The sequence below is a fragment of the Ursus americanus genome, chromosome 17 (assembly GCF_024610735.1).
Source record: "Ursus americanus isolate L20-20 chromosome 17, mUrsAme1.1.p, whole genome shotgun sequence".
NCBI lineage: Eukaryota > Metazoa > Chordata > Mammalia > Carnivora > Ursidae > Ursus > Ursus americanus.
Genome location: NC_142143.1, coordinates 32303613 through 32319423, shown reverse-complemented (window position 1 = coordinate 32319423; position 15811 = coordinate 32303613). Strand labels below are relative to the sequence as shown.

The window sequence follows — 15811 nt, the reverse complement described above, 5'->3', positions numbered from 1 at the left end:
TTCTAAGGACAACTACTTGAGCATTACACATAGTGGGTAGTGGTTTTGTGAGCATCTCCGTATTTTGATATGAGAAACAAGGTGTGATAGGAGGTATGAGAAATGAGACTGTATGATATGAGAAACAATACAAGTGAGATCGACAGTAACTACAACGTGCAGCCTCCTTAGTTAAATATGGCAGCTCATTAACGTGTGGATTCCAGGCAAAGCTTGTGTTGTAATTGGAGTTTAAGTTGCAAAATATGCTTTGACTACAAAAATCCATCATCAATTTTTCCTAGTTAATTACCTATAAAGATTCAAGAGTAGAGACAGGAAGAGCCAAAGGGAAATGAGCTGGGAATTTACAGAGATTATGGGCAAGGCATGGTTACACATAGATCGAGAAATCGGGCATTTGGTTTACATTTACCTAAGTCTTCAATGTCTGGGTTATATGCATTTCTTGTGTATGATAGTCTGTGTGGGTGTGGGTGTGTGCATGTACATAACTATCTGTATGTCTAGAAAATGGACTTTAATTGAATGGAAAAATCAATTGAGTTTACAAAGAGATTGACATCATTGTTTGTTCAGATGAATCAGAGCTACAGTTCCAAACCAGAGACTCATTTAGAGGAATGGAATAAACCCACAGCTTATCCTAAGCACTTAACTGACAAATACACATGATCCTAGGATGCTCTTCATTAGTAATTTTTGAAAGTTGACTTTCCCAGTCAGGGAGGAAAAGAAAGACTAGAGCAAAGGCTGAGAAAACTGACTTACTTAAAGGCTCACATCAAATATTAGGACTAGTGATAACGAAGGAGTCGTAAATAATTGAAATTAGAGATGTGGCTAAAAGTACAGTTATAAAGGGAAGCATGGAAAAATTTGTGAGAACTTTGAAATAATTAATACTCCAGGTCAATTTAGTAGATATGTATTGAATACTAATAGATTGGAAACCTTGCAAGAATACAATGATGAGTAAGAGTCCTTTCCTTCTAGAAGTTCACAGTTGTAGAGGAGGAAAAAATAATTTTCCCTCTACACATCTAGATGCTTGACCGAGAAATCCTGTAATAAAAGACAGATTAACAGGAGAAAAACAAATAGAAGTTTAATAACATGCATACTGCCTATATATATATGGAGCTATCCATGGGAGATAACTCACCAAAATGGCCCAACCTTCCACCTTAAATGCCATCTCCAGCTAAAGACAAGAGAAGATGTTGAGATGGGTGAGGGAGCCAGGGATGGAAAAGTACCAAGAAAAGCACCATAGACAAGTGTGAGGTTGCTGTGCAGATTTAAGTCCTTCTCACTGGTAAGAGTTTCTAGAGATTTAATCATTCCTCCTCCTCCTGGGACAGAGAGGGAGACACCCTTACAAATGGGGATCTTCCTTATTAACATAAGTATCTCTTACAAAAGGTAACTCCTACATGGTTTTCAGAGCTCCTGTGTCTTCTGTTTCTTAAAAATAACCATTTCAACAGAATCAACATGCCAAAGAGGCATATTTTGGGATGGCAAATTCTGCTCTCCTTCACAGTTTGCCACGAATAGATGAGCATTTAGCAGAAACTGGGATGAGTAGTAGGTGAAACTACATTCGGAATTCAAACTTGGAAAGGTTTACTTTTACAGCCTTTTAAGAAATGCCCGATATCAGAAACGGATGACATGGAGGCCAACGGGAAGATGGAGGGCAGATTCCAGAAAACAGAAACCCCTCAGGTGAAGTGTTAGGTACTAAGGTATTAAAAGGCTGGAGAGCCTGGGGAGCTATTAATGGGAATGATGGAGACTCCAAAGGGACAGGAAGGAATCATCTGGAATGGAAGAGCTCATCCAGTTGTCTCTGAGCTTTGCCATCTCCAGACTAAGACCACAGACCACTCTTTCCAAATGCCAATCTTAACAGGCATTTCTGTTGCTTATTTCAAGTAATTACCTAATAAAGGTCTGACTTACTTCACAGTAGGAGCTCTGAAATGTATGCACGTAAGGATGTTGCAATCTAGAGGTCCTCAGAATAAACCTATTTAGACGGATAAGTAGATAAACTTATTTGGAGTTAGCCACTCTGTGGTGACCTCAAACTGGAAGGCCAACACACGAAGATTATCAAAGGGTGATAGTCAGACCCTGTATTAGTTATTTTATGGGCTAAATAAATGCCAGCAGGATTTTAGGCAAAGCCTTTAAAATAAAAATAGTTTATCCATCTCCATAGGAAAGCACCTAAAATCCTGCTTTAAGGCATCATTTGGGTACTTCCTAGAATACTTTTTTTTTAAAGATTTTATTTATTTATTTGACAGAGAGAGAGACAGCCAGCGAGAGAGGGAACACAAGCAGGGGGAGTGGGAGAGGAAGAAGCAGGCTCCCAGCGGAGCAGGGAGCCCGATGCCAATGCCGGGCTCAATCCCAGGACCCTGGGATGCCCGGCTGGATCCCAAGACCCTGGGATCACACCCTGGCCCTGGACAAGTCAGACGCTTAATGACTGAGCCACCCAGGCGCCCCTCCCTAGAATACTTTTTAAAGGCAAATACCCACACATAGTCTACCTTCTGAAAACAAATCATTTACTCATCACTTGAAGGCACCGAAGCTAAAAAGGAAAAGGGTAACAGATTTTTTAAAATACCAATAGAGATCAGATAAAGTTTATCTATATAATTTTACCACAAAAAGTTACACATATTTTTTTTTCCCCTAGAGGAAAAATAGTGTCTAGCTTCTATTTGATTTTGGACCATTTGACATTAGGTAACACATTTCCCCCCAACTCTTTCAGATTTATTATATATTTAAAACAATTCTCACATTTACAGCTAATATTCAAGTGATATTTTGTGAACATTTCCTTGAGCTTTATTTACTAATCACTTGAGGAGAATAGGAATCACACTTCCTCTTTACTAGTAGGCTGCTGTCACACATTTTTAAAGATTATTTTTTGTATTTGCAATCCAAAAGCAGATACAGCAACTAATTTAAATATCGCACAAGGAATATAAAGTTCCTCTATCTTTTTCATCAAAGTGGCTTTAAAAGGATTGTATCACAAAGATGGTGAGAAGAAAGTAAATATAATCCTCAGAATTCTAAGTAAAAATAAAAAGCCTTTTAAACCTCTGTTGCGCCCTCTTGTGGTAGGAAGGCAAATGTTTAGCAGTATATATTTCACATTTCTTTGCCAATTAATGACCCTTCGCATAAAACGTTCTTCAAGTGAGTCATGTTCAATATTGCGTTGTACATTAAGTTCATAAAGCAAGCTAAAAGTAACAAAAATATCATCCGTTGTTAAATTTCTGAACAAATTATACAAATGATTCCTTGCTGTTTTAAATAATTACTGAATGTTTGGAATTAAACTCTTTTCTTAAGATTAAGGTAAAATAGAGAAGTTAATCTCATACAATATACCATAAAATATAAATCAACCCTCTATAGAAAATAATCCAGATTTTTCTCCATTGTTATTACATGACTAATATATCTAAAAAATGAACAAGTCTCAGACATTTACCTTCAAATATTCGCATTCCTAACAGCATCCCCTTTACAGATCACTCCGTGTTTCCTGAAATACTTACCACAAGAAGAAAGCTTCACTCCGAAAGACATTTTGAGCAATTTTTTTTTCTGAGAACCCAGAGATGAAATGAGCATCATTGTAATTTATAAAAGACGATGTGAAGATGCGGTCTTAGAAATCTGACTTTGGTGGATGGTGATTGCTTAGGATTGTTTTCCTTCCAAAAGCACAGTTTCATTCTTATGACTATAACAAGGGGGGAAAATGTTGCAATGGTGAAAACCAGTGAGAAGGGGATTATAAAAAAGAATAGGATATAGCATCAATAAATCCAAAAGGAGCAGAGCAATGCAGAGAGAAAAGAGTAAAGTACCGGAAAACATCAATGATATACTAATACGTATTTCACATAAATAGTTTATAGTTGGATTTCATAAACATGACATCGTTTTTGTAAGACATTTAGCCAAAAGTCAGCATACACAATTCAGTCATTCTCCCAGTTACATAAAATAAAAACTTTTCAATTTGTTAAGAAATAATGTCCTATTTCTTAGAGCTACTAGTCTTTCTTTTTTTTAATTGTTTTTTCTTTCTTCCTTTTTTTTCCTGCTTAATCCCTATACCTTAACTGATTCCCTGATTATCTTCTACTTTCTTCCTTCTTCTAGCATTCATTATGTAAAACCTATATTTGCCCCTAAACCACAAAATATTTGCTCACAGGTGTGGGTTATCAGAAATGAACCCCAACTCTAAGATTTCCAAAGCTTAAGAATCACTGATTTCATGCATTCATCCTGGAGACTTTGCTTATATTAGAAATAACAGATCTCATGCTTCACAAAATCAAAATGACAACTTCTTGGAGTCAGAAATGAGAGGAAGTGGGGAAGGAGAGGCACTGTAAGTTTTGTTTTCCAGTATGCTCTATATGGAATTGCTTTTGAATGATTCCTGTGCGTCAGAAATCTGGAGCAACAGTGGCAATAAGGGTAGATGTCACTTTCATTTGAAGTTCAGAAGTGGGGGAGGAGAGTGGGGGGACAAAGGAAAGGGGGAGGAGGAAGTGGAGAGAGGAGAGGAGGGATAGAGATGAAGGAGGGCACATCCTGAGCAGTAATCCCTGTGCTCTCATGACATCATCTTTCTGCATGTATATATAGGGAATGGCCAAAGCATCTCTCATAGTGCACTTTCCAAGTCAGCTGAAGGCAAGAGGAAGCGCCAGAGAAAGCCCCCTTCAGCGTGTCTGTGACATCTGTGGACTTCGCTTGCTAGAAGGCTCAAGGAGATGATAGCAGGAATGAAAATCCAGCTGGTATGCATGATACTTCTGGCTTTCAGCTCCTGGAGCCTGTGCTCAGGTAAGCTCAGCTGCATTTCACAATTCCCTGAGGTGATTTCTTTTTCTTTTTTTGCATTGTGTTGCTACTTATGTTAATGCATCCAGGGAGAAGAGTTTTCCCTTTATTCTGAATTTGCTTTTTAGTGATAGAAACGGAATATATTCTTTCTCTGTCTTTATGATTACAAGAACTGAAAGATTTCATTTCCCTTTTTAAATCTGCGAAGTAATAAAAGAGATTTCAATGAAACACTTCATGCCCTCCCCTTGGAATGTAACCACCAGAGGAGGAAAAAAAATGTGTAGAACTTAAATTAAGCTGGTCAAAATCTGATGAGAAGTACAGATGCACTACCTGTGAACCCATAGTTAAACCCCATTCCATTCGAAGTGCTTTTTCTCATCCTCAGTCATTCTCTTAGGAAGCTGTGGCTTCTCTCTCCCCCAAATTATTTTCTTAACTGTGTGTGTATGTTAAGATACAAATAAAGTGAAAACTGATGTTTAATGAGTGAATGAATGAACCATTATTTTCAGAAAATTATTTCTAAAAAATATAAAATATTCCAAGTACTGTTAGACACACATTTTGTACAGTCTTTCTACGTGACAAATAAGCATACTATTAATTTAATTTTTTAAGTTCATACAGAATGTAATTGGAAAACTGGTTTATTCATATAAATGGAAATTATTTACCTACAGAGTGTTTTGCATGTGATAATTAAGAAGCCATGTATTGCTAAATATCTACCAATAACTTACCTTGAAAATAAGATTTGAATTTAAAAGAGTAACATGTAATGTTATAATATTGCAATATCACATCAAAGTGGAAAAAAAACATAGGGGATAAATGCAGCAAAAATCATTTAGCCTGTTGTATACTTTTATATTTTATTAATATGACATTGAAATATTTAATTCAAACTCTTGCCATGATTTTATTTAAATTTTGAAATTAAATCTCGAAGATATATATGTGACTTAGCAAAATTTTTAATTTGTTTTGATCATGAGAAAAAGATCTTGAGCTTCTAACTTTGCAACATTTTTAATGATATAAATACCAAATTTTCTACAGTTATGATTTTATCTACTACATGGAGTTAAAGGTATATTTAGAGTGTATGAGAAAAATTGGGTTATTTATTAAACACTGTGTTTATTAACTCTTGGAGCTTCTTGCTGTGATAAGCCAAAATTTGTAGGGATTTTGGTATACATTTTTCATATATGGCCAAAGGAATTTGTCATTCCCTTGAGAAACAGGCTAGGCCTTGAACAAATAGGAGAAAAAGATTTCTGGTGTAACTTAGGTTCTGGATACAATTTAATCAGTGGTTTCTCTAAGTGTGACACTTCTTTTCAATGAGTGTGTACTGCAAGGAAGATAGTCATTTTAACATCTGCTTTGTTTTATGACAGATCGGTGAGTATGAATTAAATCATATAATTATGACGTTCTATAACTTTATTTCTATTATTTATAGTATTTTCTAAAGTTTTCTTCTCTGCAATATATTCACTAGGGGAAACTGGAAAGGAAGCCCTAATAAAAGTCAGAAATCCATTTTCAACACAATTACACATGTATTGATGAACAACTCCACTTTGGCTTAACCAATTTGCTTAATAACCTGTGATAATAGCTAAGTACACATAATTCTAAATTCTTATTTAAAGTGGAAAAACAAATCTTTCAAAGTGTGTTTTGTAAAATAGCATCTCAAGTTGACTAAATCTCAGTGTCTTTCTTATTCTAAAATTATCAGTAAATAATTCCCTTTGGTTTTGTCTTGAAAAAGCATCTTGTACAGATCTTTTCATTATGTTGTTTTTAAAATATCAATATGCATATATTCTATATATGTAAACTATTGCTGGTAAAAATCAACCAGCATTTTTTATGAAATCTCTATTATATGATATAATCAGGTGTTTTTTTTTTTAATACTGAGATTCAGAGATTAAACAACTCCAATATGTCAATAGCTCTTTTGGCATATAATCATATGCTTATTTTCTTAGGAATGTTTTTATTATTCTAGCTGCCTGTTAGCCCAAAATAAAACCATAATTATTTTTTTCTGAATATTATTTTAAGGATAATAAATGCATAGAAAAACAATAAGCCTCTAAGACTAAATTTTTTTAGATTAATCTAAAATCTGTAGGTTACAATATAATTATTTGATATATGATTATATAGTAAACATGTGGTTTTGATTTTACTCAGATTCAGAAGAGGAAATGAAAGCATTAGAAGCAGATTTATTGACCAATATGCATACATCAAAGGTAACTTTTTCTTTTCTTTAACCAAGGATTGAAAAACATACAAGCTCTTGTTATAAACATGCTGTCTTTTTCCTATAGTTAATAACTTCCCATCAAGACTGAAAAGTTCATCAAGAGGCATTTCCTTTCTTGGGAAACTTTTCCTTGAGTTCAAAGGAGTTAAGGGCGTTGATGCAAAAGGGAAAGAAATCATAGTGACTATCAGCCAGCATACTGCAACCTTAATTAGGTCACAAATTATTTATGTGGAGATGAAAATGTATTTAAAGGAATCCTGTTTCCATTCCTGTCACGTCGTGTGCGGTAAGGGTATGCCTCAAGTTAAACACATCCAGGAGAACGAAGTGACATTTTGGTTATATTGGGAAGAGTAAAATGGAGTTCTAAATTAAAAATGGAAGTTCATGACAATTCATGAAAGAAATGTGGTAGAAACTAAAGGGCAGTAGATTGCGAACAGAAGCTTGGGGAACCAAACCTCCAACTGTGACTTACGAACGATTTTATCTTCAGCAAGGGGCTTAGTTAACACTGCCTGCCTTCGTTTCTTTATTTTTAAGTGCTGAGGTTACAGTTAGATTAACACTCTCCGTATAACAGAAGTATCATCTACACCTGCTTATGTTTTTATGGAACCAAGGGAAAGTTTGTATACCTGACCCTGTAATTCCTCTCTTGGTGTCTTGAAAACAAGATTCCTAGATCCCAACCTATACCTAGGAATAAAACACAATTAGAATACACCTGATTACCATGCTACCACACAGCATCGATTTACCCAGTGTGAGTCCATCAGTGTGTATCGAAATGCAGGAATAGGGAACAGGGTTCCCAACAAAAGATGTTTCTCAAAGAAAAATAAATTTTGAGTTGAGGCAGACCCCTGGTACAATCACTATTATAAGCACTGGGATATCAAAGCAGAGGATTCCACAGATGCTCTGGTAGGAAAGTAAGTGCTCAAAACTCCTGGCTATTTTTTGAAGCAATTCTCCAATTCAGGTCCTGCCACCTCACGGTTCTCTTCCTCAATTGGATGAGCACATTCTAGGTACAACAATCCCTATTATATTTGTAGAATTATGTTTGATAGTGGGTTTGAAGGGGACATGCCCGTTTCTTGTCCTTATTTGAGAGTATAGGACATTATTATATGAAAGCTAACAAAGATATGTCATCTACTATGATATTTAAAAGACATTTGGGGAAAATTTGAGCGCATGTATTTTTACCATTGCCCTGATCTACAAAAGTTGAATGGGTTGAAACCAAATTCTTTCATAATTTGGTAGTCTTCATATCAGGAAAGATCAAATTTAGTTTAGTCATTAAAACTCAATAACCAAATAATAACCTTAAGATAACGGATCCCACGTTTAATACTCAGTCTGAATAGCAATAGTTACAATTACCTCAACTCAAAAATAGGAAGACAAGTAAAGCCAATAGTCTATGTTTAAAAATGGGGCAGATTGGAATGCCGTAGTTTCTCAGTAGAGATTTTACCTCTATAACTCTAAGTTTACACTGACACATAAAAATCCTAAATAATCTCTAAAATGTAGTATGGTTTGGGGAGTGCTAGCTACTTTGTGAAAATGTGGAAGTAGAATTATAATTCCTTCCCCTAGAGTTATAGGGGAAAAACAATTCCAGTTTATAGAATGGTTTGGTATTTCTCTTAAAAGAAATACACAAAAATATAGGTACAATAAAATTTTTCTCTTTTATTTAGTCTTGAAATATGTCTCTAAAACACATCATGGAAAAAAAAATTGAATCCCATTGCCTCCTTTTAATTGAGAAAAGTAAAATATAGTCTATAACGAGAAAGCATCCAGAAGCATAATTATTTCAGTTTTGCTGCTAGGATGGGAACGAAAAGCTTAGCTTATTTCTTATTTTTTACAAAATTACTATCTTTTGTTTCTCTTTGACTCAATTGATTTTTGGTGTGTGCAGAGTTCTATGCAAATGAAAACTCCAAACTTTTAATCATTTTAACTAAATTATTATATTTAAAAATTTAAGAGACTAGCATTTGATATTGGTAGAACTCTTATTAAAAGCTTCAGAAAGCTCTAGGTTTCTTCTTTCCATTTTCAAGGTAAAATATGTGAGCAACTTCAGTTTTAAAGTAACACTATTTAGATATTGAAATATTAATGGGAAATTTACTTAAGCAACAGGTCAAGAGAGAGTTCATAGCTCGAAAAGTGGAAGATAATTTTTTTCTCACAAAACAATTCTCTTTATTACCAGTGCTAGTGCTTTTGTATTGTTCTATTAAGAAAGACAACCTGGTATAGTATGTTTTCTTCAGGATCTCAAAGAAGCTGCTACAATGTTGTCATTTTCTATGGTCAAACCCAATGCCTTGTATACAGTAAGAGTTTAATAAGTATTTTTGAACTAACAATGGGAATCTAGATTCATTACTAACCCTCACATTTTGTATTCAACTATTAAACTTCAGAGTTCCACCACAGATGACTTAAATTATTTTCAATTCAGTGAAATGTTTGAATTCACAATTTGCTGGACTCACCTGAGTTCAGTGTATTATGGGGAGTGAGTATTGGTCATATAAATTAGCTCCCATTTAATTAAGGAAACAAAAATGCTATCAGAATCTTATTTAGTATTAAAAAGTTAAATCAAGTAATGGTAAGTAAGAAACACAAATACTCTTGTTTTCTTTACCTTGAAAACAAGAAGAGATAGTATTCTAAATTTCTTATCTATAGGCTTAGGTCTATTATAAACATTTGTATAAAGTAATTTGATAATTCAGAATGTTTGTTGTTAAAGAAAAAATATTCATGATTCTAGCTGAAGGTAGTAAGGAAGACTTTAGTTAAGAGGACTACTGAAACGGGGGTTTTGCAGAGACTGGCTCAACTCCAAATACGAGTAGGGCAAATGTGCTTTTATAGCCGAGGCAGAGTGGGGCTCAGTGGATAGAATAAGAGGAAACATTAAGGATAGAAGGATTCTTGGTAGAAGACACAACAGGATTCTGATATTAAGGACAGAAATTTGATAAAGTACCTGATATTTGATCAGATATCTAGGGTGATCAGATATCAAAGGTGAGAGGCATGTACGTGCAGTAAATTGACTCAGCATGGTTCTTGCTAACACTGGACTAAAGAGGCCAGCAAAGCCCAAGGTTGGGACCAAGTCAAGAAGGTGGCTCAGAGGAGCCTGATTCAAAGAAATTCTGCCATTTTTCTGAATGAAATAGTTGAAACCTTATTCACAATGTTCTCAAATACAAGATATCTACTTAGACATCCTTTAGTCAGTAATGCTTTCAGTGCTGTGCTTCCTACGTATGATGGGGACTAATGGGACCTTAAATAATCATATTACTGAGTCACATAGTGACTACTTTAACGGGCAGAAGGAAACAAGATGATTAATTCAGTTTCCTCGTCCAAAAAAGTAAGCAGATAAGACTAGTCCTGACAAATACTTTATGAATAAAGCATTCTGTGGTCAGATTAATTTGGGAAACGTTTGATACTATATTGTCACCATTAAAAAGTTACAAGGGGGACACCTGGCTGGCTCAGTTGGTAGAGCATGTGACTCTTGATCTCGGAGTTGTGAGTGTGAGCCCCATGTGGGGTGTAGAGATTACTTAAAAATAATAAAATATTTAAAATATATAAATAAAATTAAAAGTTACAATGAATATTTGCACATTAGAAGCTCTGAGGATACCTAAGTTCAAGAAATCTTTAAATTTCCTTTAAATTCAAGTTTTCCAATTTACTTGACAGTGGAACTCTTTGAAAAACAGTGAGTGCAGAACTAGTGTTCTAAGGAGTACACTTGAGAAAACACTCAATTAGATGATCTATAAAGAGCTTTCTAAATGTAAAAATATGGTATTCCATTAATTGACATGATATAAGGTGTTGGTGCCAGACAGTGGAGTGTGTCGTCTGTAAGTTTTCCATAGCAGAAAAGTTTAAGCATGGCTGGACAACTGTATTCACGGAGTATAGTTGAAAGGATTTCCAAACTGGTTAAAACCATCATATATTATTATATATCATAATAATGTTTTCAAGTGAATATCTCAGTACTCAAATATTTGCATGTTCTTAGTATAAAATCTTAATCAAAGGATGTGCACACTTTGAATGTTAATGCAAAACATCCTTCAAAAAGTTATAAAGAATCTACACCCAGACCGACAAATATTTAGAAGAGGAAGTGTCTGTCTCCCCATGTCCCTATAACTACACCAAGTGAGCGTACCTCTCCTTTGAGAGTCTTCTCATCTGATGTTGGCCAAGTTGAACATCTTTCCACATGTTTCTTCTTTGATGAGTGATTCTATGACTTGTTTACTCATTTTAGTTATCTAAAGTTTAAAATTTTAAGTTTTTTTTTTTAAATGGTGGATTCAACAGTTTCTTTTTGAAGAGCTCTACCTGTGTTAAGGATATTAACATTTTGTGGCAGCTTTTACCATACAGCTTGCTTCTGATGGTGGTTCATTCAGGCTGTTAATTTTCCAGAGATGTTCTACACATTTAAGTATTTAAAATTATCCTTTTCTTTGTGGATTATGGTTTGGATATTGGCTTAATAATACCTTTCTAGGTTTATAGAACAAATTCTATATATTTAGACACCATTTTATTTTTACTCATATTTAACCCATCTGGATACTGTTGATGACAATATGTCAAGAAAGTTATAACTAGATCTAAGTCCAGATTTCCTGGTAGCCAACTGTCCCAAGGATTTCAAATGCAAACTTTGCTCTATATTATACATCCATTTGTACTTTGACCAATTTTGGAACATTATTTTCTCTTCTGTTGGGTTTAATGTTTACTCTTTCTCTATTAATTCACTCCTTTGATTACTGAGCCTGTAAGATACATTTCAATATCTGGTAAAGTAAGTTCCTCATTACCTTTTTATTTTTCTAAATCTTCTTGGTTATTCTCACACATTCATACTTCCAAATTAACATTATAATTATTTTTGCCAAATCCCCACCTCCAAATTCCAGTCTCCCTATGTTTTCCAAATTGGAACTTTGATTTGCAATTGCGTTACAGGTGGGAAGTAATTCAGAGAGAACTGACATGTGATATTATTGTTTTTGAATCCTTTCATCATTCACATCTATGTGTGTGTGTGTGTTTAGGAAAAACATATGCTTTCCTTCATCTATGCTGTTTGAAATTTCTGTTAATTTTTATTATTTTGCATTTCAGTTCTCCTAAGTCTAAAAATGTTTCCTCATTTTATTATTGGCACATAGGAAAGTTGTTGATGGTAATAGTGGTTTCAGACAAGATCTTATTTTTAAAAATGGTAACTCTAGAAAATATTATAATTTGCGAATAAATAAATTGATCAGCTGTGATGCTGCCTATAACTATCGATGTGTGGAATCGATTAGTGATCTCACACCTCTGTAATTATCCATATCTATTAGTATCATCGTAGTCCGTGCTCCATTAGACACTAAATTGAAGTGTACTAAAGAGAATGGTAATTTTAGTATTTCATCTGTGATGTATATATATATTTACATATTTATTCTATTATTTCTATTTTTTGCTTTGCTCAGGTATGTGTGCTTGTGTGCATGTATATAACTGTATTACATTTTTTTAATGTATGAGGAATACATTTTTTTATGAGGAATTGGTACTAATCAATTTTGTGATATCAAGTTACTAAACAGACAACAGTGTAATTATTAAGCTAGAGTAACAGTTAGACCCTAAAATATAATGGCTTAACACAATGGAAATTTATTTCTTATTCATATAATACAAGTGTTAACTATCTATTTTTTCTTTAAATTTTAAGTACCTATTTTTTTCTGTACTTCAGATCAGTAAAGCAAGCATTTCTTCTTGGAAAATGACCCTGCTAAATGTTTGCAGTTTTGTAAATAACCTGAACAGCCAAGCCGAGGAAACAGGAGAGTTTCGTGAAGAGGAGCTTATTACGAGGAGAAAATTTCCCACTGCCTTAGATGGCTTTAGCTTGGAAGCGATGCTGACAATATACCAGCTCCAAAAAATCTGTCACAGCAGGGCCTTTCAACAATGGGAGGTAAAGCAAAAACAAAATACTAATATAATTATCATTTTATTAGTTAGCTTTCCTTTGTACTGATTTTTTTTTACCCTGATCATTATCATAACAGGAAGACTTACAAATATTAAAGAAGAACAAACCATGTGTTGAGGTTAACATTCCTTCAGATCTTCAAAGTGTCCTTCAAATATTTGGAGTTTAGCAAAATATTTTTTCTTCAATCTCAAAAGGGGGGTATATCTTAAGGCAGATTTGATCCACATGCTTTCATTGTGCTTAAATGGATGGCATACTCAGGCAATTTTTGGTGGTGGTGTGCCTACAAAATTTAAGAACTCAAAATGCTTTCTTAGAAACACCGAGTCATGTGTGTTTATAAACAAGCACAAAGCCCAAAAGGTTCCATTCATATTTGAATATATTAGGCAAATAAAACTGGAAAAAATCCATATATATATATATGGGTATATATATATATATATGGATATATATGTATAAATGTCAATTGTGAACTATTTATCCAGGAATTAAAAACAACAACAATAACAATAACTCAATAAACTATGATATACACAAATCAGGTGCACATAAGATTAGAACCTTATTTTAAATGATATTGAGTGATTTAAAATAAAACGATAATATCATTCAGAACATAATATGAATAATTACAGACTATGTTCACAGAGAAGCATAAGATTAAGAAACTAGATTGTCTGACAGTACCTGTTTTATCTTCTCTGAAATTGAATGCTGTGGGTTGAAATAAAGAGTTGGTGATACGATTCAATGCATATGCATTATAATTAAAACTAAGTCTCCTCTTAGTATTTCTTATGACCCCAAAGTTTAGAGGACAATCACAAATACAAATACAATTCTTATCTTGAACATTTGTTCAAAAATTTCACAAATAAAGTGCAAAATTCTGGGACTAGTTCTTAAACACTTTTCGCTAGCTGGAATTTTTGATTCAGAACTGTACCAGAAAAAAGTGCTCAGAACTAATTTTAGAATGTGGCATATTCAGTGAGATATTAGATAAGACTCTACATGGAGATGAACTCCCTTAAGTTGTTGAATCTGAACTTGCTTCTAATTATTAGCCCCCACAATCTAAAGAGATCTTTACTATTTAAACAGAGCTTCCTCATGTGTTAATTTCTACAACTAAGGCAGAGCAGGCATTCCTCGTTGATTAAGAAATGGATCTTTGGAATGGCTTTCAAGTTAAGTCAGTAGTTAACAGACTTACAAAGAGAATACAAAATCCTGTTGCCTTTTGAGGTCAAACTTGGCTTACTAAATTCAAACCTCTATATTTTTTGTGATTTATGATATATTTTCATAACATTCTCATCGCTCTATCATAAATCAAAGCCTGAAAAATACTCATGTCTGCCAGGTGTGTGGCTTCAGCTGGAGGTATTAGTGTGTGGCCTTGAACAGAGTCAGAAAAAACCATGTTCTCATCCTGTCTCAGTCAGTGGAGAGTCATCTGTCCTTGGACAAACAGTTAATTGCTCTAAACCTTGAAATCTCATCCACATACGTCTTACTGTCTGAATAGCAAGAGAGATAAAATAGAGACAAATACTCGGAAAGACGTCATGCCTGTAAGTTTGATTCCTATTCTGCCTATCTTGCAGTTACTTCAGGAAGATGTTCTTGATGCTGGGAATGACAAAAATGAAAAGGAAGAAGTTATAAAGAGAAAAATCCCTTACATTCTGAAACGGCAGCTGTATGAGAATAAACCCAGAAGACCCTACATACTCAAAAGAGGTTCTTACTATTACTGAGAGGATAAATATTTCCTTTACATGGGATTGTGATTTATCATCCTTTAATTAAATATCAAATTATCTTTGTGTGGTAATGTGACAGAACCTGAATATTGTGTCTCTTCTACAGTCGTGGTTTATCCGGTGTGATTTTTCTGCATTAATACAAATTGGACTAAATGTTTTAAAATAAATCTACATCTTGAGCATGATCATGTGTTGTGTGTAATTAGAGTCGATATTAATTAAGTCACATATAGAATGTCTTGTGATTTTGCAGAGCACTTAATGGGTCATTTAAAACAGTCAAAATGTTTGATATTTTAAACCAAATTATAAGGGATTACAATGGAGTCCTATGGCAAAGCCTAGCATATATATCATTGACTCAAAACAAAGTTATAGTACTTCTTTTATTATTTGATTTTTTTTTGAATTGAGAGAACTACATGTTCTTTTCCAAGACTCACATAAATCTCCCAGATATGGGAAAGGTAACAGTGGTATGATAGGATCATCTTAAAAGAATGATTAATAAACTATTGTTAATTATGCCTATCTTAATGAATGATCTTCAGCTGAATTTGTCTTTCTATTAAATAAACTTAATGGCTAATAAAGACAATATCTTTCTCCACAAATTTACTTCCATTAGAAGAATTACCTTTTACCGACTTTTTTTCCTCACACTTTGACCCAGTAAATGATAGCTTTATTTTTAATTTCACCGAGGAATTTGTGTGACTAAAA

The 15811-nt window shown here is 33.9% G+C and overlaps 1 protein-coding gene across 1 annotated transcript; it reads left to right on the top strand.

Annotated features, from left to right (window-relative positions):
• Positions 1 to 4686: 4686 nt before the first annotated feature.
• Positions 4687 to 15273, top strand: NTS (neurotensin). The gene is made up of 4 exons (XM_045779992.2): positions 4687 to 4911; positions 7132 to 7193; positions 13068 to 13292; positions 14927 to 15273. The coding sequence occupies exons 1-4, from the start codon at positions 4839 to 4841 to the stop codon at positions 15077 to 15079; spliced, it is 513 nt and encodes a 170-aa protein (XP_045635948.1). The 5' UTR covers positions 4687 to 4838; the 3' UTR covers positions 15080 to 15273.
• Positions 15274 to 15811: the final 538 nt, after the last annotated feature.